Source organism: Tyto alba, unplaced genomic scaffold (genome assembly GCF_018691265.1).
Source record: "Tyto alba isolate M040663 unplaced genomic scaffold, T.alba_DEE_v4.0 Super-Scaffold_5, whole genome shotgun sequence".
In the NCBI taxonomy this organism is placed as follows: Eukaryota; Metazoa; Chordata; class Aves; order Strigiformes; family Tytonidae; genus Tyto; species Tyto alba.
Genome location: NW_024881326.1, coordinates 2,931,434 through 2,954,617, shown reverse-complemented (window position 1 = coordinate 2,954,617; position 23,184 = coordinate 2,931,434). Strand labels below are relative to the sequence as shown.

The 23,184-nt window shown below is 45.7% G+C and overlaps 2 protein-coding genes across 3 annotated transcripts; both read right to left on the bottom strand.

Annotated features, from left to right (window-relative positions):
- Positions 1–376: 376 nt before the first annotated feature.
- UPRT (uracil phosphoribosyltransferase homolog) lies at positions 377–14,225 on the bottom strand. The gene is made up of 7 exons (XM_032983418.2): positions 13,874–14,225; positions 8,777–8,819; positions 5,245–5,314; positions 2,993–3,055; positions 2,126–2,287; positions 1,236–1,334; positions 377–805 (listed from the first exon to the last, which is right to left on the bottom strand). The coding sequence occupies exons 1-7, from the start codon at positions 14,146–14,148 to the stop codon at positions 699–701; spliced, it is 819 nt and encodes a 272-aa protein (XP_032839309.2). The 5' UTR covers positions 14,149–14,225; the 3' UTR covers positions 377–698.
- Positions 14,226–17,120: 2,895 nt separating this feature from the next.
- Positions 17,121–22,677, bottom strand: LOC116959281 (palmitoyltransferase ZDHHC15-like). Of its 2 annotated transcripts, XR_006166984.1 has the most exons (5): positions 22,314–22,677; positions 21,555–21,624; positions 21,216–21,248; positions 19,990–20,110; positions 17,121–18,690 (listed from the first exon to the last, which is right to left on the bottom strand). XR_006166984.1 is itself a non-coding variant. In XM_042807532.1 (3 exons), exons 1-3 carry the CDS (start codon positions 21,317–21,319, stop codon positions 18,481–18,483), a joined length of 435 nt encoding a protein of 144 aa, XP_042663466.1. In that variant the 5' UTR covers positions 21,320–21,542; the 3' UTR covers positions 17,121–18,480. The 2 variants fall into 2 exon arrangements, 1 of the variants encoding a protein (XP_042663466.1); XM_042807532.1 differs by lacking the exons at positions 21,555–21,624; positions 22,314–22,677 and having other exon boundaries at positions 21,216–21,542.
- Between the last annotated feature and the right edge of the window lie 507 nt (positions 22,678–23,184).

The following is a 23,184-nucleotide window of genomic DNA, read 5'->3' as shown; positions in this document are numbered from 1 at the left end:
CCGATTGGACCACAGAAGTTTGAAGAGGCGAAACTGAAGTACTGTGTGTGTAGAATTTCTGGAGGCAGCGCTGCTCCCACCCAGCTGGCCAGGGCACGTGCACTGCAACAGGAACCTTCTTTGTGCAGCAGCATTGAGCAAGACAACTGTGGATGCTTTCCCTATTTGAAAATAATCTATAACAGAGCAAAATTTAGAAAGTTCTATCTTTACTTCTTGGCCACCAGCCAAAGATGGCAAATTCTGCTAAAAATTCAATGTGGCTGCTAAGAATTCGATTGAGTTCCAAGCGTGTCCATCGTTTTGGAAGCGCAGGGACTGGCTGTACCAGCTGACGTGGTGTCAACACTACCACGAGAAATGAAGCACAGATCTCTGCGATTTAGCTGTTTTATTTTGCTCTTGCAAGCAGCCATGAGACCGGCTATAGACAAATAAATAAGTTAAAGCAGAGAGTGTAGCAATTTATACAAGCCCAACATTGAGATGCTTGACTTTGTAATGAGAGAGGGCTTTGTTACTGTACCCGATTCCGTGTTCAGGCAGGAACTGACCAGAACTAAGCTAAGTCAAGTATTTCCCCCTTCGGCTAAAAAGATTTTTAAACACGCCCTCAACCAACTCAGCAATAATAATGATAAAATGTAGAAAAAGAACCTTTTGTAAAATCAAAGTCACATCCGTTTGTTCCGAGTGTGTCAGTCTGTTCCAAAATACTTCTGTCCAAAGTGTGTTGGTGCAACAGGATGGACTTCTGTAGTTAAAATGGTGATCTCGGGGAATTCCTGGATGATGGATTTGGCACCTTTTGAGAGAGGGCAAAGGCAATAATGACTAAAGCACTGCAGCTGTGTTTCAGCACCACACGTTATATCGCGATTAGCAGAACTCTGGAGGTAAGTCAGGCTCTGTGCATCCATCTCCACTTTGTGTTTCTGCATTAGCTGTCTGTGAGGAAAAACTTCCTGAATTTAGTGGGTTGCTTTTTTGCGTTTTCTTATTTGGATTTTTCTTTTCTTTACCCGATGCGTATAGTCCCAGTCTAATCATGGAAGTGGTTACAGACTGCCAGGGATAATGCTCTGCAGTTCAGTTGACTTTTCTGATAGTGATTTCTGCCATGGCCAATTTTTGCAGTGTTCCCACTAGGTGTATCAGGCCTCCTCCTTGCTGCTAGCCCACCCCAAACAGTTACAATTCGGCCAATTCTGTTCCCCTCGCGCCCCCCCACTTACCATGCGGTGTGGAGAACAGGCTTAGCAGGATAATGACACTTGGTTGCACGCCGTGTTCTACAAGAACTTTGACAGCCTCAATGACAGTGTTACCAGTACCTAAAAGGGGGAAAAGGGAGATTTTTTTTATTTTACCCCCTGCCTTGGTTGAAGAACTTGTCCCAGGCCATCCCAGACTCTCCGTGTTAACGCTGGTGTGTGACTGAGAGATGACACTGTCCTTTCCCACTGGAAAACTGTCACCTCTGCACGTATTAATTGTAGAAATCTTCAGTCTCCTGATGGAGGAGCTTAATCTCTGCTCTGAAACAGCCAACTCTGCCAGGTTTTAAGCACTGAAGTTGGTGGATTTTATTAAAGCCCTGAGGCAAGGAAGCTCATCTGAAATAGTAAAATGGCAATTAAGAGCTCCACGTGTAGAACCAGAATGAAGTCTTACACTGGAAAAGTTACTTCATCCTGACAAACTCCTTACCACACTTACCAGATTATATATTTCTTTTTTTTTGGTAGTTATTAACTGTATTTAATTTCAAAATAATTTACTTCTAGGATGGTAATCTTAATCCAGAAATGTCTTTTAATAGCATGAGAAAAGGGCTGTTTGAGTCTTTTCTCATGGCAAAATTAAAAAAATTGAATTTCTATCAAGTCTTAATGCTTCAGCCTTTCTCACAACCGCCGGCATGCCCAGGTGATTTGTTCTGCATTCATGCTGGTGCAAGCTGACTGATACGTATTCTCCCATAGCCTGATAAATTCCCTGCTGTGTCACCTAAGCCAAGCAAAAAACCTCCTCAAAGCCCCTGCAATTTGGAAATTTCCCTTTAAATTCAGCACAGTCACTGTTCAGGTGAGTCTAACCGTATGGAATGATGGAAGGCACTTACTTAGTATTGGGTACATGAGAAGAACTTTTCTCCTGTAAATGTCTGGTGGAAATTTAGCGTAGTACACTTTGGCTCTCTGCGTCTCCTCATCGCTCTGGATCAGGATTTTTCCAATGCGGATTGATCTGCAGCAGTCTCGCAAACCTTGTTCCATTGCCTCTCCTCAAAATGAGCAGAAGAAAACCCAACAAATTATTACACGCTAAGAAATGGCACAATTGCAAGATGCTACAATTGAACAGACAGTGCAGATACCGTATTGGTGAAGAGTTCTAAAAAGGGGACTTTTTTCCTTGGTTCCAAGTGTTAAAAACACTTGAAGCTGTTTTCTTTTTTTTTGTCTGTTCAGACCGAAAACCGAGTCTACTCGGTGTTCCTGAGCTCCCGGGTATTGGCATTCCCACACAGCAGTGCTGAGCTCTCGAAGGCGAGAGCTGGAAGCGTCGAAACCAGCGTGTGGGGTTTGGAGAACGTCTGTGAGCTCTGCCCAGAGACACCCCGGTGCAAAATGCAGCGCGGGAGCTGTGGAGCCACTGGAGTTCACATCGCGGGTACCGAGGCTGCCGCAGCCTTGGGCAAAAGGACGGTGACTCTGCCGCCGCTGAGCGTGGTTTGTTTGCAGACCTGTCTGTCTCTGAGCAGGAGTCGCTGGTGGCAGGCAAGGAAGGACAGTTGCCTCCTGAGAGGTCAGTGAGATACAGTACTTGGCATGCTGTGATCAAGGATACCTAACAAGGAGTAACAACTGGCAGGTTTGGGTAAAATTTTGCTGTAGAGGAGTGTCCCTGCACATTTTTTGAAAGGAAGTTGCTTACAGGTTTCCAGAACATTTCATTTGTGCTTGTTCAACAACCAGAAGCTACCTACCGCTTCTCATTATGCTGACCCCGCAGTTTCCCTTCTCAAATCTGACTCCTTCGTACTTGTGTCCTGTGAGAGGAAAGAAACCAGGTCAGTGGTTGCTCCCTTCTGTCCCATCCTGATGCCCCTTTGGGGGATGCTGTTTTAAGTGACGTTGGTGTGAATGGAGCCGAGGTTCCCCCAACTACCCAGGGGACCACAGCAGCTCCCCGTCTCTCAACAGGTGGCAAAAACCCATCTGCACAGCCCTCAAACGAGCCATGGGCACAGAACCAAAATCATAACTGCCAAAGAACTTGTTCTTTTTTTTTTTTTTTTTTTTTTTTTTTACATTTAAAAGTCACAGCACAGAAGTGATCCTTTCCAAGTATGTTTTATAACTCAGGTGTTCTGTGATTATTTTAAATGAAGGATGCAAAACAAAGGTAGACAGTGTGTCCCCTAAGAAGCCAGGTACACGCAGTCCGGTGCTGCAGGTGGCAGAGTTAGAACTGAAATATGATGCTGCAACGCTGTCATTGTGCTCTTGATCACTGAAAGAAAAGAGTGGGTAATGGTATGCATGAGAGAGATCCGATCATCAGTACCGTGAGCTCAGGTCTCTTGTTAATTCAAAGATAAAGACAGCAAAGCAAGATTGTCCCGGTCATTGTTCTTCAGCTCTAACCCCTGAAAGTGAGCTTGCCCAGCACCACTGCTGGGAGAAACTGTTCCTTACAGGCCTTGGATGTTCCCCTGCCTGACTGACAAAAGTCCAAAGGCCCTTAAAGGAGAAAGGATAGGGTGTTTCACTGATGTCCTTGAGGGGTGTTCTGCTTCTGAGCCCGGAAGAGCAGAAATCACCTGTCCTTTGGCATCTCACAAATGCTTGGGGTGAAAGAGCTCGGTACAAGTAAGCAGGAATTCATGCAGAAGCATTCCCAAGGGACACTTCCTACTGGAAGAGCTGCCTGAGGGCATCTTGGCTCCCTCACTGGGCACAGGAGTTGGCGTGAAGGGGCAACCACACTGACTGCAGAGCTGAGATGGGTTCAGGCAGTGAGACTCTACCTACTCTGTGGCTGGTAGGAGCAGGGGCAGGAAGCCACGTCTTTCCACCAAGGCAACCTGTGCTCAGAGGGCAAGGTCTGAGAATCTCCCCGTGGCCAGGGCAGCGGCCCGCTCAAAAAGCACTGTAGAGCTTCCAAGTGATGTTACTCCCAGGGGACCTGCCAGTCAAGTGGTGTAATGCGGAGAGGAGGTGGTCACCGATCCATCCATCGCCAGCCGGCCTGGGACAGATGTGATGCCAGTGCTCAAGAAGTAAAGCAGCTGCTGTTTATCTGAAGAGGAGCAAAGGCAAGTGATCGTGGCGCCTGAGTGCCTTCTGAAACTCCGTCTAGTTTCAGAATTGAGTATTTCAGTCCACCTTTTCTCTAACTTAAAGACATACAAAGGGTTTATTGTGAAGGGCAGAGGGGGAGAGGGTGTGACTGTACAGAGCTGCTCTCACCCTGCAGCAATGCGAATGAAATTCTCAGGGGGGAGAGGACTCGCCTGGTGTACATCTTACAGGTGTGCTGTGGGTTCACAAGAAGTTGCTGATGCACTGAGCAGCTGCCTCTGAGTAATGCATGCAACCTTACGTATCTTTACAGTTAAGAGGAGCAAACCAAAATTACTGCCAAGGGTTTCTAGTGTCAAGACAGCCACTTTTTATTTCCTGCTTATTATCACTCCCAGCTGGTCCCCAGCTGCAAATGAAGACGGATTTAGGCTGGGATGGCAAAACTGCTTGTGCCAAGTACTTTTTTTTTTTAACGGGCATGTGAAATGTCATCAGTTTTAATTCAACATTGCAGTATGGGCAATGATCCTGTGTATAAGCTGGTAAATTTTCATCATGGTTTTACAAGACCAATTTAAAACCTTAGTAAAATGACAACTGTATGACTATGTTTTGCTCAATTGTGTTGTTACAATTGTGTTACTCTAGCTTTTTCAATACCAGATAAGACCTTAACTCTGCACTGTACCCTGAACGTTAAACTGTTTCCATCTCGGGCTCCCCAGGGGAGTGGTCCTGGCACCAAGGAGCCTTCGTCCCATGGTTCAGTTTTAGGCAGCCCTGCGAGGAGCAGGGAGCTGGACTCGACGGTCCTTACAGGTCCCTTCCAACTCGAGATGTTCTGTGATTGTTGTAACAGTTCCATGGTTTTTGATGCCAGTTAAACTTCCACTTCCAGTCCTACCAAGGGGAGGGGTAATTCCCCACATACCTGTTGGAGTGGTCACGGTGCATTCTGTGTATGGCAGTTGATTCAGTCCCTCTTCAACCACAAGTCTGATCTGTAGAACCAAAGAGATCAGTCAGCTTAAAGGGATTTGTTATCTATGGAGATAAGAGACTAAATGTGAACAGTTTTTACAAGTACTAGGTGAACACCTAACAGCCTAAGGGGTCTAAAAGTATCTCTTTGATAGTAGTTAGGGACTGAATTGAGAGACCTTTTGGGGCTGATGCCTATGCTTTGTCCACAAACCAAATGAAGGCATTACGAAACAAAATTGACAGCGGGGTGTTATTCATCAGCAATCATAAAACTGACTTTATTTTTATCCAGCAGGCATAGGCATCAGAAATTTTTATGAACAAGTGAGTAAAGCACCAATGCAACTTCATTTTGCTGGCAGAAAATCCTAGTGAGAAAAAGGGAAAATTTTCCCCCTCTCTGTTTCCCATCAGCTAGGCTCCGAGGTCTATTTTCACGTCTGTATTTCTATGACTAAACTGCAGTGGGGCTGCCAGAACAGCCACAGAAGCTGCACCAATGTCAATGCATTACTGAGTGCCCAAAGACAAGTCAGGAGATCCAGACATCACTTTCTTCTTCTGGCACCTGCCAGCTGTGGTTACTACAGGACGCGCTGCCAAGCACCCACGCTTTCCCACGGCACAGACGGCCCAGTTCAGCAGGCACATCTCTACTGGGAGTGCAGCGAGAAAGCCACACACCCCTCCAGCCTCGAGTGGCCAGAAAACCTCCAGCTCTCCCCTGGTGCTGGCCCTGCAGCTCTACCCCGGGGAAAGTTACTGAAATGTGTCCATCTGAACCCAGAATGATCGCCCATGAAAAATGCTCCGGGTGTTAAAGATGTAAAGATTCTCTGCTAGTGAGACAAAGATTCACAGGCCAGAACTGCTCAAGGAAAGCTACTGCCAAGCCGAAGATGAAACCTGTTAAGCAAAAGACACTGTATGATGGCAGAAATGAGGGGATTGCTCCTGGGACTGAGCAAGCATGCTGTTCACTTCAGACATTTCTTATTTCAGAAACAGGGCAGAGCAGATGGGAAGATTTTTTTCTGTCCTTCCATTCTGCCCTAGTTCCTAGCACACAGGCAACCTCTGTTAGGAAACTGTCCCTTAAATTTACAATCCTCCTCCTCTTCTTCCTTCTGTCTCTCTGCAAGTAGGGTTTGTGACTCAGTCACTTTAATCCTGAGACTGAAGGCATCAGCATTCTTCTACTGAAAGACACACCTCACATAAACAAGGTAAGAAATCCTTAACTTAATTTTAAGTTTCTGGGACATTTGTAAACAATTTATTTTTTTAAAAAAAAAAAAGTTATTTCACCAAAAAAGTCAACGTATGAGCCAGCTTTGGAAGAAATGGTTTTAATTCATCAGCTTTAGAATCCCTCCTTAAGACCTCTTCCTATGGTGAGCTTATGAGATACTGCCACTAACAGCTGCCAAGCTGGTAGCAAGCTTAACTTCATGCTCATTCCCTCTACTCAACAAAATGTATTTTGTTACCCTACAATTCCATGCATATGTTTTTCCTCTTCATGGACTGCATCTTGCCATTAAGCTTGTTTACTAACTGGATGGAAAGCACAGCAAGTCTTAACTATACTTGCACGCCACCAAGTTTAGCAGAGACCACATCCCACACGAAATTGTAACTGTTCTTTGCCACACCTTGGAATAGCATACAGATAACAAGATAGTCCTACAGATTGTTTTGCATAAAATTCCTCCTACAAAATGGAAAACAAACTAGCAGGTTCCATAGCAAACATCTGCATGACCAGGAAACAGGTGTTTCTGTGAAGAGCAGTTCCCTACCTGTACAAGGGCTGGCCAGCCCGTAGAAGATGCTGGTACAAGGGCCTGAACTTAACTCACCTCCTGGAAGCTGCAGTTTCTAGCAGGGGGAAAAAATCAGTGCTTCCCCCAGAATGGCGCAGGAACTCCCAGTAAAGTGAGAAGGTAGGTGGGAGAAGGCCTCCGCACTAATTAATGACAATAAGGTACAGTCAAGACTGTTAAGGATTTTCTTGCCGATATTAGAACAGCGATTCTTTATCTCTTTTTTTAAAATACAGATTAGGAATATAGTGCATCTTTTTAATTCAAAGAAGTTGGCAGGAAACAATGTTCCTTAAAGGGAACCTAATACAAGGTAAAATAAGAATGTTAACCAGAAACTCTTCCCGTGAAAGGAGCTGGTGGGGAAGGGGCCTGTCCCTGCACTGGAGCCCTATCCCCTGTGAATGTGTGGGATTGCTGGTGTTGACCTTTACCTTTGTTGGCTTCCTGAATCTTATTTGCACATTTAAGCACATGAAGAACCTGAAACCACAAAACCCAGGAAGAATGACACGTAGTTGAGCTAGTCTTTCACAGGTGGTAGATGTTTCCTGGGCTGTTCCCACTCGTCCAATGAACTGTAAAGGACACGTGTCTATTTAAATGGTATCTGCTGAGAACTGCTGGCACAGAACCAAACTGGGGCTCCGACTTTCTGCCTGTCCCTTACGATGTACTATTGGCAAAGGAGGCACTTCAGTCAGTCACTTGATCTATGGGTTACAAGTGATGGGATTTGTTCGCTCAGGCCTTTACTGTTCTTGGTGAATGGGAATGCAAGAAACAACCTCAAGAAAGAAAAAGCAGGGGGGAAAGTGGAAAAGCTGCAAAATAAAAAGCACTGCAGTCACAATCTTAGGCTATCGGTCATATCTAAATCCTGAGCAAACCTGGATCAGGCGTGGATTAAGATTAGGCTCATCACAGGAAACCTGCCTGCGGTAGCAAATGGGCTAACTGAATGGTCTCTGGCCTCATCTTTGCTAGGGGGGGAGAGACAGACTTTCCTTGTTAATGAACATGGATTTGCAAACAGCAAACACCCTCATGAATACAAGGAAGTATAGGTTCAGGCATGAGTGTTGTGGTTTTCTTTAAGCATGTAGTTTAAATGAGGTGAAGGTTGCATTCCCAACAGTCTTTGTTCCGACTTACTACAATGTGTGAAAACTTCAAACCGCTTTGTCCCTGCTAGTAACTACCATATGGTTGAAAACGAATTCCCAGTGTGGATGTACCCAGAGCTACTAATCTGATACACAACAAGTGCCAGGAGGCACTTCTGCATGCAAGCGATTGTTAACATCTAGACTGTAAGAAATTGTACAGCTCTGTTCACAAGATCAAAAATACCGTTTCAAAGTAAAACTGAATTATCTCTAGCCTCTGTGCATCTGTTTTTGAACAATATTCTCTTCGTACTACTGCTCTCTGTCCTGAAGTAGCTGTGTTTGATAACAACATGGTTTCTGGGACCCTTTGAGATGAAAACAGTCCATAACAGAGAAGTCCCTATACAGAAAGTTGCTGTAAAACAGCAATTTTCTTTGTGTAGAAAAGTTGCTCTCACACCACCGTTATTCTGTCCTGAAAGGCCCATTTTATGGAAGAGTTACAAAGTACAATACCAAGAAGAAGAAATTCTTCACCTACCAGACGATCAGCAGAAAATACGAAGTCTCCTCTACTGGACTTCCTGAAAAAGGTAATAATTTTTATTTTAAATTGGGAAATAATGATAAGAACATTGCTTAACTAGTATTAATTCAAGGTCAATATATTCTAAAGGCAGTTCAGAGAAGAGTCTTCTACCATACACAGAATTTATCCCACAGACATTCTGCTTCATGGTTTTCCTGCTTGGTGGTAAAGACCGAGATGCAGTGAGCTAATGCAGGGGATTGCCTCTTACCGCTGGCAACGTTGCTGCGCTGTACCAGTAGCAGTTAAGGTATGAAAACAAAAGGATGATTTTCTGTAGGTGTTCCATTGTACTACTGTTCCAGCTCAAAACCACCTCACAAGCTCAGACGTGCACCACCCTGGTACATCCCCTGCAGCTCTGAGCGAGAGAGCTTTGCTCCACCTGTTCCTAAGTCAATCAGAAACCAGGGGACAATGATAGTGCAGATGCCTAGCCCCGAGACCGAGATAACACACCTGATAAGCAGGACATATATGGTATCTTATCTGGAATCCATTCATGGTGTGACTAGACTAGTGAACTTGAGACAAAAATGGGCAGGGATTAACGAGTATTCCCATGAAAACACCTCTCTGCCATTTTATCAGCTTGAGTGCAACCTTTTGCTCACGCGACTGCATGGCGCTGGGCCGGCTCAGAAGACAGAATAAGCTCACTTCCTCCTGCTACACACTGACAAGTACGCCATCTTAAAAGCCTGAATTTTAAAAGCAGTTTTTAACACCTTGCTTCCCACGTCAAGACCAACTCTCGCTACACAAGTGTAGGACAAATTTCCAATTAAGGAGCCAACACTTACAGTACGCTAGCCTTACAAACATTCAGACAAAGCATCAACATCATAAGCAGGTACTTGTTAATTAAATTTTCCATTAATCACAGCAGGCATACACCTCTCATTTTTTGTACACCAGCAGCTGGAAAGCTGTGACCAGATTTCAAGCCCCACATCATATGAGAATTGCTAGGGACCAGGAAAAAAGGCTTATGTGAAAAAAAGTGACTATTCACCTTGAATACCAGATAGAAATATAGAAAGTAGTGAGCGATGGCAGACTAGAAACTTTTTCAGCTTCTTAATCAAGTAACAAGACAACAGCTAAAAAAAAGAGGCATTGATACCTGACTTGTAGCAAAGAGCTAACAATACAAACATTGTGTTAAACAATATAAACAAGTTTCATTTTGTTTCTGAAGGTATGGAAGCATGGCTGATATACAATTAAAGTCCTGTGCATGTCTTAAGAGGTGAGAAAAAAATGTTTTTGGGGGAATGTACCGTAATACAAGTTAGCTGCAAGGTTTCTTCCTGCTTTAGCACTTGGTACTAGTTACAACCACTGCTACAGCTGCAGGCTATACAGGTCGTGGTCTGACACGTTTCAGTAATTCTCGTTTCTCTAGTTACCTTACAGAAGAAATTATTGAAAGACACCCAGGGCACTGGGAAGGCATGACTGAAAAAAAATCTGCTTCCCTAAACAGAATTTGGAAAGGGCCTTTGTAAGAAAACTGGATAAACTCTTGCCATTAAGGGGAGATGATGCAGCTGGGAAACAGGACCATGGTCTACCTGCAGCACCTCAGTACTTAATTTTTTTCAGTGCCTGAGCTGGGGGGTTGGTATGTGAAAGGGATCCCACCCTTCCTGCCTGCAGTAGTCATCTTTACTCATCACAAGCGAGTTACACACTCCTGAATCAGCCTACTCTGTATAGCAGTCATGTCCTACTGCTTTACTGTCTTCATTTCTATATTCACTCAGTTCCCTAGGGAGTACGAAGCCTTAGCGGAACACAACAGAATGATCTCACGTAACAGACAAAATAACCTTTAAATACCTACATTTACATCATGTCTATTGTTAAATCAGGAGTTAAAATGACACTACCAATCTGAGCTAATGAATTTGCTTCTATAGAAACCCAAGGTCTCCATTACAAATTGCTGCACCGCTCATTTCAGCTTTCCAGATCCCTGGTTCTAATCTGTGCAGGCCAGAAATGACTTTGAGATCATACCCTCCTTAGAAAATGACTGTAACTGTTTGTTCCCAAACATTCACTACGTAAACGCATCAGTTCACATCCCATTAGAGGGCACAAATTTCATATCGAACACACTGTAAAAGGCATCCTCCCACCCCTTAAGCATTCTATAGATGGAAAAGAGGACAAGCCTGAGGAAAAAATGAGCAAACCTCCACACACTCGAGGTGATCTATCCATCTCCCCAATTCCGGCACACAGACCTAGTACTTGTTAACTTTAATGAAGCAAAAGGAATACATGGTCATTTTAGTCTATCAAGCTGCCATTACTGATTTCAGCCAGCTGTCTCTGAACCCATCACCGGACATGATGACCAGCCACATGAAGGTGGGTTTTTCTTTTATAAACTGGACAGTTATTCGACTGGAAATGCCATGATTTCTTTCTCTGAATCTTTTCAGGAACAAGAAAAGAGGTTTTCACTTTTCTGAACAGCTCACAGTGTGGACAAAACAGAGTCCCTGAGGTCTGCATCTGGCCTGACCATCCTTAGTTCCACGTAAGCATGCCTGATTCTAACTTGATTGCACTGGGAGTATCTATCCCTTACTTCATGGCAATAGTCCTAAGTTGATTGTTTTTTCCCTACTTTTGTTCTGTTTCTCCCTCTCCCAGTACTTTGCCTTTTAATTTCTGCCCTTTTCAGGTGATTGCTGTACCTGGAACATGCATCTTCTGCAGCATTAAGCCAAATATCCTCCTCGAGTTAAGGCAGCTCTGGTGTTACCTGTTCTTTTTTTAATCCAGAAAGAGTAAGCGATAGGTATCTAATTGCTCTGCAGATGACACAGCTTTTTCCTCTTCCTCAAGCAGTGTATGTGAACATACCCTTCTGTCAGTTTAAATCAAATTTTTTGAACAGTAGCTCCTCTTAGCCATAAAGCTGCTTATTCACAAATATACTTCTTCTGAGGAGGTTCTTTTAGCACCTGGTTTGGATGCTACAGTCGTCATAGAGTCCTCTTAAGGCAGATTACACCTTCCCAGGGAAAGGTTACTGCAACAGTTTCTAACCAGTGCGTAAGAAAGTCTCTCACCCTTGCAGCTGAGCATGTTTTAGCAACTTTAGGAATGAAAAATGTATCAGTGTTATTAGCTACAAAGTTAAGCACTCAAGAACCAGGAAATACCAAAACACAGACTATGCAGATGGACAGTTACTAAACAAGGGAAAGAACGGTGTCTGTAATTGCAGATGTTAGAAACTGTTACCAACCCTGTTTGTTACTGCAGATGTCAGAAAGCCAGTGCCTTGCAGGAACAGAAGCTTTTATGCAGAACCTGATCACTCTCTCGATAAACTTGATTTCACATCTCTGTGTCTGCTGGTGGCTCTTACATCACAGTAAGTAAATTGTGCTTTTAATAAATGGCCACCACTTATGTTTGTCATACGTTGCATGTTAAATTTAATACCTTGTAATAGCACCTTCCAACAAGTAGCCAAACAATCAAAGCTACAAAGGTGATCAGTGGGAGGTATGCTTTCAACATCTGAGATGCTATGTAAGGAATAAAAAACCATTTGGTCTTAAGTATCTCACATTGGATGTTGAGCAGTGGGGCATGAAAATCTGCACTTCAGGTTAAGATCTGTAAAATGGGAATAACACCTTCATATCTCACCAGTTATGGTGGCAGCAAGGACTCCTGCTGACACAAAGTGACAACAGTGGACAGTAACGTCTTCAAAGAAGGCAGCCTCCTTTACAGGTAACATGCCTGAAGTAAACAAACTCTCCTTTTCTGCTTCCCTCCTTAACACTGTCTCTCTCCCACTCCTCCCAGCCCACCATGGTCTAGTCTCTATGCTGTGCCCAACTTACTGTTCCAAAACCGGGACTTTTGCCTAATTTCTTCCAGTCCCTGCTACTCAAACATATGATTCCAGTTCACTTTCATGTCCCACTTAACTCCAGTCTGTGCCTGTATTGTCTTAACCCATTTCCATGAGAACACTACAGCTGCAGTTGCTACTCCTTCAGTAGCTCACTGAACACGGGTGAGGGGGGCAGAGGGTTGTTAACATACTCTGAAGACTGGTCAGGCAGTGCAACAGCAAGCTAGTCATCGCTAAATGTTGTGGGAAGTTTGCACATGGCTTATTTGGTGTGGGATTCAGAAACTGGGAGAAGCCAGCCTGGCACTGTGAGCAGTGGTGCATCCCATGGGGTGAGTTTCCTGATAACGTGATGTAGGACAGCCTGCTCACACCTCCCTGCAGCCACAGAGGCTGGGAAAGGTTCCCCACCCTGCCTACACTATATGATATCCAAACAGTGGTAATGAGACCCCGCTCCTGCCGGGGCACGACAGCGTGACAATAAGCTACAGCTTGCTTTCTCAGGGGTTTTATACTCCTTTTGTCGGGTGATGATGCTGCGGCAAGCAAGCTCTGAGCCGTCCACGGCGCGGAGGCACGCAAAAACCTCCCAGCCGGGAGGGGGAGGTTTGAAAAGGCACCGAATTAATGTCTTTGTCACAGACGGCTATCGGAGCCGGCCGCGGAAGCGGGGCGAGGGGCGGGCGGGCCGGGCGCGGAGGCGCACACCTTCCCCTCCTCGGCCTTTCCCTTCCTTTTCGCTGCCCTTCCCTTCCCCTGCCCTCCCCCCCCCCGGCCGCCCGCCAGCAGCAATGGCTGCACGGCCGCGGCGCGGAGGCGCTGGCGCTCAGCCCGGCCCGGCCGCCGCTCCCGGGCTCGGCCACCGGCCCCGGCGGTGGGGGGGGGGGGGGGGGGGGGGGGGTCACCTGGCTGAGGGGGCAGTCGCGCCGGGAGCCCACGGGCAAGCGGCCGCATCCCTCAGGAGGAGCGCGGAGGCCGGGCGAGAGCGGGCTCGGCGGGACGGCGGCCGGCTGAGGGAAGGGGGGGGGGCGGGCGGCGATCCCGCCCTCAGCCTCCCTCAGCCGCCCCGGCCCCTCCTCAGGCCACGCTTCCCGCCGCTCCGCGGCCTCCCTGGGCGCCGCCCGCCCACCCCGCCACCGCCGCCCGCTCACTTGTCCCTGATGATCGTCTGCAGCTCCCGGAGCTGGTCGTTCATGGGCAGCAGCTTCAGCTGCGGCCCGATCGGCGACGCGTCGCCCTCCCCGGCGGCGGGGATCGCCGCCGCCGCCACCCCGTTGCTACTGCTGCTGCTATCCGGGCTGGGGCAGCCGCTGTCCTCGCCGGGCTCGGCGAAGCGGATCAACCGGGAGCCGCCTGCCGCTGTCGCCGGTGGCTCGTCCTGCGGCCGCGGCCCGAGCGGCGGGTTCTGGCAGGGCATCGCCTCCATGCGCGGGGGCGCGCCCGCCCCCCACCCCCCCCCCCCGCTGCCGCCACGCGCCGCGCCGGCCCCGCTCGTTCGGCCGTTCGGGGGGGGGGGGGTGGGGGAGTGTGGAGCGCGCCGGCCAGCCCTCGCTCTATTGGCTGGCGGCGCCGCCACTCAAGACCGCGGCGGGAGCGGGGCCGCGGGAGGCGGGGCAGGGCGCTGAGGGGAAGCCCGGGGCCGGTGGGCGCCGCCGGGGTCTGGCGGAGGGAGCTTCGCCCTCGGCGGCTCCTCCCGCCGGCTCCGGCTTTCCGGCAGCTTTTCCCCCGAGATCCCCTGTCATCTGCGGGGCCCGCTCGGCGAGGGGCTGAATGCCGGCCCGCCAAGCCTGCCGCATGGCACCGAAGTTCTGCCTCAGGGGTTTTTTCTCTTTTCAGTAGCGTTTTCGTTGGGTTTTGGGGACCTTTCAGGATAATGTAAACCATAATAGACATCAGATTAGCGCGGGTTCACAGAAGAAGAGGTAGGATTCAAGGAAATCCGAATATGTAATTGTGGATTTCTCCTGAATACAAACACCCAGTTGTCAGAATTAAGTGTATGTCTGCAGAGACGCTCTGGATCAGCCCAACCTGCAGCACAGGCTCTCGGCCTGTTGATACGAGTCCAGTATTTCCACCTTATCAAGCTCCCCGGACACACGCTACACGGCACATCCTGCGTGTGGGCAGGGGAGCCCTGAACTCTGGTCAAATCCCAGTATTTGACAAAGCTCTAATGCCCCTCTGAGGGAGATTTACAAAATCACTCGACAAACGTACATTGTTAAACCTCACAATACCGTTCTGACACAACTGTATTATTACAGTCTTGTCTTCGCTAAATGGGGAGCAGAGAGCAGGTTCCGTACACCCGTACGCTGTGTCGGCGACAGAACCTGTTACATACTTCCAAAAAGACCCTACAATTGAAGATGGAAAACGTGCATTCGATCGTTCAGTTCGTACTCGCTGTAGTACAGACTAGCACTAACTTTTTTGTCTAACATAGTTTTAGAGTTCTGAAGCAAGCCCCAACTGCACAAGAAATAAATATATTTCTCTCCTGAAATATGAAGAGGAACGTTCAGTGTTCTGATGGAATATGGAAGATGACGTTCTGTCATTCATCTCACACTGAAAAAACACACCAGCAGACTGGTGGAGAGGAGGCGATTAATTTTGAAAACGGGATTGAAAGCGTGAAATGCTAGCAGCTTAGTTTACAGATAACTAAGGAGTGACTACTCCGTGCTGTAAACATGTGAGAAAGGAGAGAAATCGCTCATGATGGAAGAAGGCAGGAGTACTGGAATAACGGGATCAAGTTAAATACAGGCAAGCTAAAGATAAATATCTGGCAAGTAACTGTCATCATGGAAACGTGATAGGATACTTGGTATCTCCTCATTTAGGATATTTAGACTGAAAATGGCTAAGACATCGGAAATCGATCTGCGCTGCAAAACCCGGCACTACGTATCTATATGTGTACAATATCAAATGGCTAGGCGGTAGCTATTTGATGAAAAATTTTATCATTAATCATTTGATTATTCCATTATCATGGGCTGAGCAAAAAAATCAGCTTTAGAATTTCCATTTTCTGTGCTAATGCAGAGCGGTTTATTTTTTCGACACTTTCAAGGCTAATGAGGTACTTAATATATTTGAGATTAATATTTTCCCTGCAAATTTTGCCTTTCCCTGCTGTTCCTTCTTCAGTAACTCTCCCGTGCTGCTGGATTTATTTCCTCCCCTCTGCTACTTCAGGCTTTCTTCCAGTTCCGATCTTCTCTTTCTCCTTTTGATACCAGTGTATTTACAGGATACCAGATGACTGATACCTGTGCAAGGCACCGCACAAGCCCCGAGCGAGACACAGAAAGAGAAAGAGGCCACACGCCTGTCGCGGTCAGAAACATGGCAACCCCTTCTCTCACAGTGACCTAGCCAGGAGAACAAAGCTCATGCTGTAGACACAGAAAGCTAACAGAGGAGTTTTATAAACTTGCACTGTTTAAAGTAGCTTGCCAGCAAAAAAATACCTGTTTCTCTGCAGATTTAGCTGTAGAAGCAGAGGATCTCCTTTGAGACGGGCAGAAATCAATGCATGCTCCAGAGCTGTCAATGAGAAGACTTTACAGAGGCAGCTCGGTAGAAGAAATAGAAGCTTTGGGAATGGAAATAACTCACCATGGAGAAGATTTGTGAATAGAGTCCTGAAAGTTATCTAATCCGGACTTTCTCCATACCACCTCCCTATGCACAATAAAATACTGTGCTGCCAGTACTAAAATATTAAATGCTGAAATGTTGTGGCAAACTAACATTGTACTAATTGGAGGGGTGCATTTGGGTATTCTCTGGAGTACAGCCACCAGGCCTTCCTGAGCTGTGCTGACAGCAAACCCGGGTTTGAGAACGAGGTCAGGCTACTGAACAATGACACGTTATGCCCTCCTGTGCTGTACAGCTATGTCAGATATGTCTCAGTATCCCCAACTGCAAAATTAAGATAAAAAATGAAGCATCCCTGTCATATGGGGTGTTGGCATGAAGACTAATTTGTTCATGTTCTGTCAATACTTTGAAAGCATCATTTGCCTAAGAAAAGATACTGGAAGTGGGTACCTAGGTAGTTTTTTTCCTGTAAGAACTATACATCAGGGTGTTGTGCAGAAGCACAGAAATTGCAGTGTGGAGGTATTACATACCTCATAAAATCAAAGAATTTTCGAGGCAATAAACTGGAATTAATTTATTCTATTTATTTCAAAATAGATGAATGGGGGAAAATGTAGTCAGAATGGACAAAAGGAGTTACGTTTGCAGATGGTTGTGAACTGTGAAATACAGGGCAGAATGAAAGAATGAACTGCAATTAAATAAGAGGTTTTATAAAAAGCTATAAAAATTGGTTCAAATGATTCCCATAGGTATATTAATTCAGGCCTTTTAAAGCATCATTTTTTATCACAGAATACTCAAAGCTGAGGTTGATATTGTTCCTTATAAACCCTTTCTCATCCTGAATATGTTTGATTATGACTGCATTTAATCCTGATCAAGAAACAGTAACAAGCCACATGCTTATTTGTAGTCTGGTAAGAAGTAGAGCTGGCAGCTTGCATGCTTGTGTGAAACCAGCTTCACTGTGCAAAGAATGTACCCAAGTGGAGGCAGCATTGCTAACAGATAATAGGTATATTGCTAATAGGTTTGTGAATGCTTTCTGTTGAGGTACCGGGAGAAATAGTAAGCAATCCCCTTTACTCTGTGGACAGAAGATGGTTCCAACTCACTCCGTCCAAGGAAAAAAGCATTTCTAAAGTTAGGGTTGGGGCACACACTTCACGGGGAATGTTAAAATGAGTTATGAATGCAAAGGTACAAATCTCAGGAAAATCTTGAAAGGTCTGAATACAAAGTTGAGGGCAGCTGGCCTAAAGCATACCTAGCTATAAGTATATCCTTAATATAATGCTTCATGCCTGCTTCTAAATATAGTAACTATGTTGTTAATACATGGACTTCCATATATAGTTTCTTCCTTCATTTTTACCTTCTCTCTATCTTGCATTAGGAATGGTGTCAAGTTATTTATTTGGTAAACACTAAGAGAATTCCCTGGTATGGGCGTGATACGATGGTCCTCAAGATCAGCTTATTGCTGTATTTTACAGTGCTTGGTGTGACTTCCAGTTTTTACAAGGGGTGAAAAAGATCAATGGGCCTATCTCCACGCTTCACAACCCAATTTTAGGGCTGGTAGTAGGTGTTGATGTGGACAGGATGTCTTCCTGTGGTTAAATTCGGTGGAAGCTCCTTAGTATCCAGCAAGGCAGTGGAGAAGGTGCCTGCAGGCTGAGGGATCACAGGGAGTTTATAACAATTGTCAACTAGTGAAAACACAGAGGGTATGACTTTATTTACAGCTAGACCCTTTGAGTACTTGTATTTAGGGAATTATTGCATTAAGTAGATTTGTCTACACTATGCATTGAGTCTTTCGGTACCGTAGTGAGAAATTACTTTTAGAGATGAAGGACGATACTCAAGAAAATGCTTAGAAGCTTTTTTGTTGTTGCAGCACAAATGCATTCTCTTCCCATCTTTTGTTAAATGTCCCAATCTCTGTGTTATCTTGCTTCCCTTACCTTTAGTATATTTTCTTGTCCACAGGGGACTAGAAGAATTAACTAGCAACACGTAGCAGACAGTTGAAGTCTGATATATTGATGTTTATGACTGGCCATGCAGAGTCACCTAATTAACAGTTTGAATTGTAGATGTTTCAGTGCTTGGTTAAAAATCAGGATTAGAGAAAATCAGCATTCAGAGAATGCCCAGCTCCATCAAGGGGCTTGGCCAGGTGCCGCCGCTGGCTGCTCGTCCTGAGGGCACGGGCTGAGATGCTGGTTCTGGCAGGGCATGGTGCCGACAGCTGCCACCAGGTTATGAAGAAGATGACTGCCACAAAGAGAAGGAAAAGGACATGAAATTTGGAACGTCCATTAGTCAGTTCACCCTGGAAAGAAGAGCACGACAGAACAAGTGATAGGAACAAAGAAAAGCTGGAAATTCTTTCTTCCTAGAGAGAGGATATCCTCTAAAACTCCCATTTGGAGTTCTCCAACTTGTATACCCAGAACTCACCCCTAACTATAAAAAGCAAGAAGAGACAAAGAAATGACCTGCTTCTTTTCCCCTCCTGTAACCAAAGCAGGAGGAGCGGGGCTTTGCTACCAACCGTTATGTAACAGAGCCGACAGGATCACAGCTCCCCTGGGGGCACAGGACACAGGCCCTGTGCCCACAGGGAAAGAAGCAGGCACAAGCTCCTGAAGCCCCGTTTACGTTCTGCCGACTTTCCTGCGTGTACGTCCAAATTCTGCACCTCTTGCAGTAGAAGGCGTGCCAAGAAAACCTGGCCTCCGTAGCCACAGCGATCGGGCAGTGTTAGAGCTGAGCACAGCTGGTTTGGACAAGGTGAAAAGCCAAGCGGGGTTTTGCAAGCAGGAGAAACACTTCTGTCCTTCTGCAGGGGAAGAGCCAAGTGCCAGAGATCCTCACAAGCGTACATCTACACAGGGAGGCTGTGGGGACCTCGGAGTGAAAAATGACTCCTCAGGCTTTGCTCATGCAGCCACAGAGCTCAAGCCTGTGTGCCTGCCTGAGCATGAGAAAGAACTCCTGCGAGTGCCCCGTGAGCATCGCCAGAGGGATTGTATGGAAGTGATTCGCCACCAAAACAACAGAAATGTATTAAACTAGAGCACAGCCAAGTTAAGTTTCTGAAACACAGTCAGTGAGTGTCAGCAGCAGAGGGGACAGAAAAAAACTAGAGACAAAAGGCCAGTCTCTTACTGGAACTGTCAGTTGGCATTGCTTGCATATGAATGATAATTGAGAACTGGGTAAGAAGCGTACTTTATTTCAGTCAACTTTTAAATGGAGAAGGGAGTCGCGTGGGGATTAGAAAATGAACAAGGTTTGATATTGTTCAGTAAATACGTACAGGTCAGTGCCAGGTTGATCAGTTGGTATCACACATTCTGAGATGCATACGTGCAAACACAAGACTGGGAAAAGGGAACAACTTTTTGCCAGAAGCTAACTCTACAGTTTGAAATTCCTGCAGTCTGTTTGCTTCTCGCTTTGTGCTTTTCAGACGGATAATGGGAGTTACACTCAAAAAAAGGGCACAGGAAATACCGTAGGGAAGAAATGCAGACCCTCCATTGACTAAAAGCAAAAAAGTAACAGGAGTGACTGAATCCCACCAGACTCATAGGATATGAAAAAGTAACCAGATTTGACAACTTACTGTCCAGTACTTAATGAAATACTTGAAGACTGTTGCGGCAATATACAAGCAATACAACAAAGCATAGGCTAAGAACAGCAGGAAGAATTTGTAGTTAGAAAATCCAATGCAGTTATTCACCCTGGAGAACAAAAGCAAAGTTGGAATCAGGATATGTACAGCACACCGGGGTAACACAATGAATTCTGCAAGTTTTCGGGTTTTATTAGGCCTGGTGAGTATAGATCACAATTTCGTCAATAAATAGCTCCCCTTAGTGGCCAACATGAAATATAACTCAAGTCTCTGCTTTTCGCTTGACAACTTCTTGCCACGCCAAGTCAAAGGACAGTTCATATTTTTGGAATCGGTTTTCAATTTGGTACCACTGGCAAATTTGTCACAGAGGCAGGCTCGAATTCCGCGTGCCTGCTTCTTGTCTGCAAAGGTAATCAGATCTGGGATTTCTGTGTTCCTTTCTACATTTGCAAAGCTCGGGAGCCAGATTCCCCACGGCTTGTTTGCTGACATCCAAAACAAAGAACCCCAAATTTGATTATCACTCTCCATGCACAAGACAAATCGAAAAAGGAACAAGGGAATGCAGGAAAAACAGCAGGTGTTTGTCTCAAAACCCCGGGTTGAAATATCCTCTACGATTTAGGATTACCAGGGAGGTTCGGGTGGGGAAATGCTTGTATTGGTGCTGATTCCTGAAATCCTCTTTTATTTTTTAAAAAAAAAAATGGACGGAGTTTAAGAAATTTAGCGTCAGCAGTTCCCAGAAAGTATAAAACTTATTTCATCCATGCACCATTCTGCACCAACTGTCTCTGACCGTGCACAGGTGGCAGGCATCATTTCAGAAACAATCTGCGTGCAAATATTGTTATTGAATGCAACCAGCAACTGCATGCTGAAACGGCTCTATGCCCAAAACTAAAGGCTAGGTTGCAGTCCCTCTAAAATCTGAATAAATGTCACAGAGTGAATTAGCAGTTGCGTTTTAAGTTATATTGCTGTAACAGCTCTTTGACACGTAGTTTATGGAACAAACGTGAGCGATCTGTCTGTCAAAATCATCAAGCATTTCAGGCAATTTCAAAATGTAATTGTTTGACAAGTTTCCCAACACAGAGGGATGCATGGCCTAAAAGGAGAGGGGCACACAGGCACTCCTCTGTGCAAGAAATGTATTTAAACAACCTCTCTTTGCAGAAAAGTACAAACCGGTGCCTAGGACGTACCACGGACAGTGATGATCCATTTTTAGCACGCATCTGCAAAAGGACAAAAAAGAAAAATGGAGGCTGAGTTCATGCTTAATCAGTTCATTTTCACTAGATGGCATGCTTTCTAGCAGCGCTGAGACACTGGTAGGTGTGGGAACTGCAAACACTTCAGGGCCACAAATAGCAGGAATGCCACCGCTACCGCTGTGGCACCCGAGCGTACGCTGCTGACTGCGGCTGGGCCACGGGTACTCGGGCACCTTCCTGTGTGAGAAGACACGTGAAGGACCAGCCCGGCCACGTAACTTAGTGGTGACTCTGTTCACTTCAGTGAAAAACAATCCAGTAACTTACATAGCACAAACGGAACAATGGTGACAACGATCGGGTTTTATTAGCTGGCATCTATCACAGAATCGAATACCTGAAATTAAAGGCATATTAATACCAAATCACAGAAAAGCGCTCCTTTTTCTTCGCATGTTAGTTAATATTCTGCTCAGTTCCTAACTACTCATGTTCTTTCCTCTACCACTTCAAAAGAGGAGTGCATTTGCAGCTGCTTTTTGCTGCCAGGTCATAATCAGATAAGCAACGCTCGTAATTCTTCGGGAGACGTGCAGATGTGGGGAGCAATCCCCACTGCAACGCGTACAACCAGCTTAAAAGCGATAAAAGAAAATTGTACATTTCCCTCTGGCTTCCACATTTAGTCAGACTGTACATATCATCCATTTTGATAATTGCCTATGCAGCAGGTCTTTACTTCAGAATTCTTTGGATTGTCTGACAGAAATGAACAGGTCAGAGCCTCCAAGTTAATAATCATCAATCTTATTATTCTCAACATGAAAAATCCTATCAGTTCCTGGAAGAACTGAAAAGGCAGCCTTAAAAGTTAACATCATCTCTGCTTTAAACCATGCTCTTTGGGCTGTTAAAGGATTCTCAGAACGGTATATTCCTCTTTTTTCATGGACAGCTCCAGGTCACTTTCCATCCCTTTAGGCAATCCAATCAGCTGTACAGATCAATTAGATGGAAGGATTTTTGAGTTCTCTTTAGTATCCCTGCTTTCATTGTGAAATGAATGAAAAGTGCTTGGACTCTTACCTTTTTGCTTGGCTGCACCCGTAGAGTAAAAAGACTTCCAATATGTCTACGCAAAGAGAATACGGAATGTTATAAGATAGGCCACCATAAACAAACCAACCAGGAGCAGAACAATGTCTTCTTAAGTAAAAGTTTCATTCATGATATGCATAATTCCACTTTTACCGAGGCTGAAGCAATTCCTGAAGAGGAAACAAAGCTGCAGTTATGAACTTCTCCTTTCCTAGCTGTCACACCTGGCGAGCCCTAGAACTTTCACAAAAAGGCACCCAAACCCTACCCAGAACAGTTCTTCCTTACGAACCCCACTGGTTGCAGAAAGACTCCCTCAACAGTCCTGGCTTTTTGCATCCCCCTTCCAGTGTGCTGGCTAAGAGGAGCTGGAGGAACAGTGCTGCTATTTAGTCCATCTTCTCTTTGCCCTGACGGGTGATGTTTCAGAAAGACTCAGGAGAAACTCCAGGCTGCTGGTGACCTCTCTGGGCAAGACAAATTTCCAATCTGCTCGATGGAGCTGTACAAGGAAGGAAGGTGAGGAAGGTCCCAGATTAGTTTTCCAGGCTTCTCCGCTCCCTGATACGTTCCTTGCTCCACCAGTCAACCCCCTCCACCCAAAAAAACACCCAACCTTCCTCTGCAACCCCTTCACAAGGCTAAAATCTCCTTATTGAAGCCAGAAAGTTCCAGCAGGTTATGAGCCTCTGAGGCTCCCATGGCCCAACACAACATTAAAACTGTGCTGCTAATAGGCTCTGATCCCCCAAATTAGTCCGTATCATCTCTCCATTTCCCCCCACCTTCCTCCCAACAGTTCGACTTCAAATTCTAAATCTGTGTTTAAATCGTGCATTTGTCTTACCACGTTTCCACG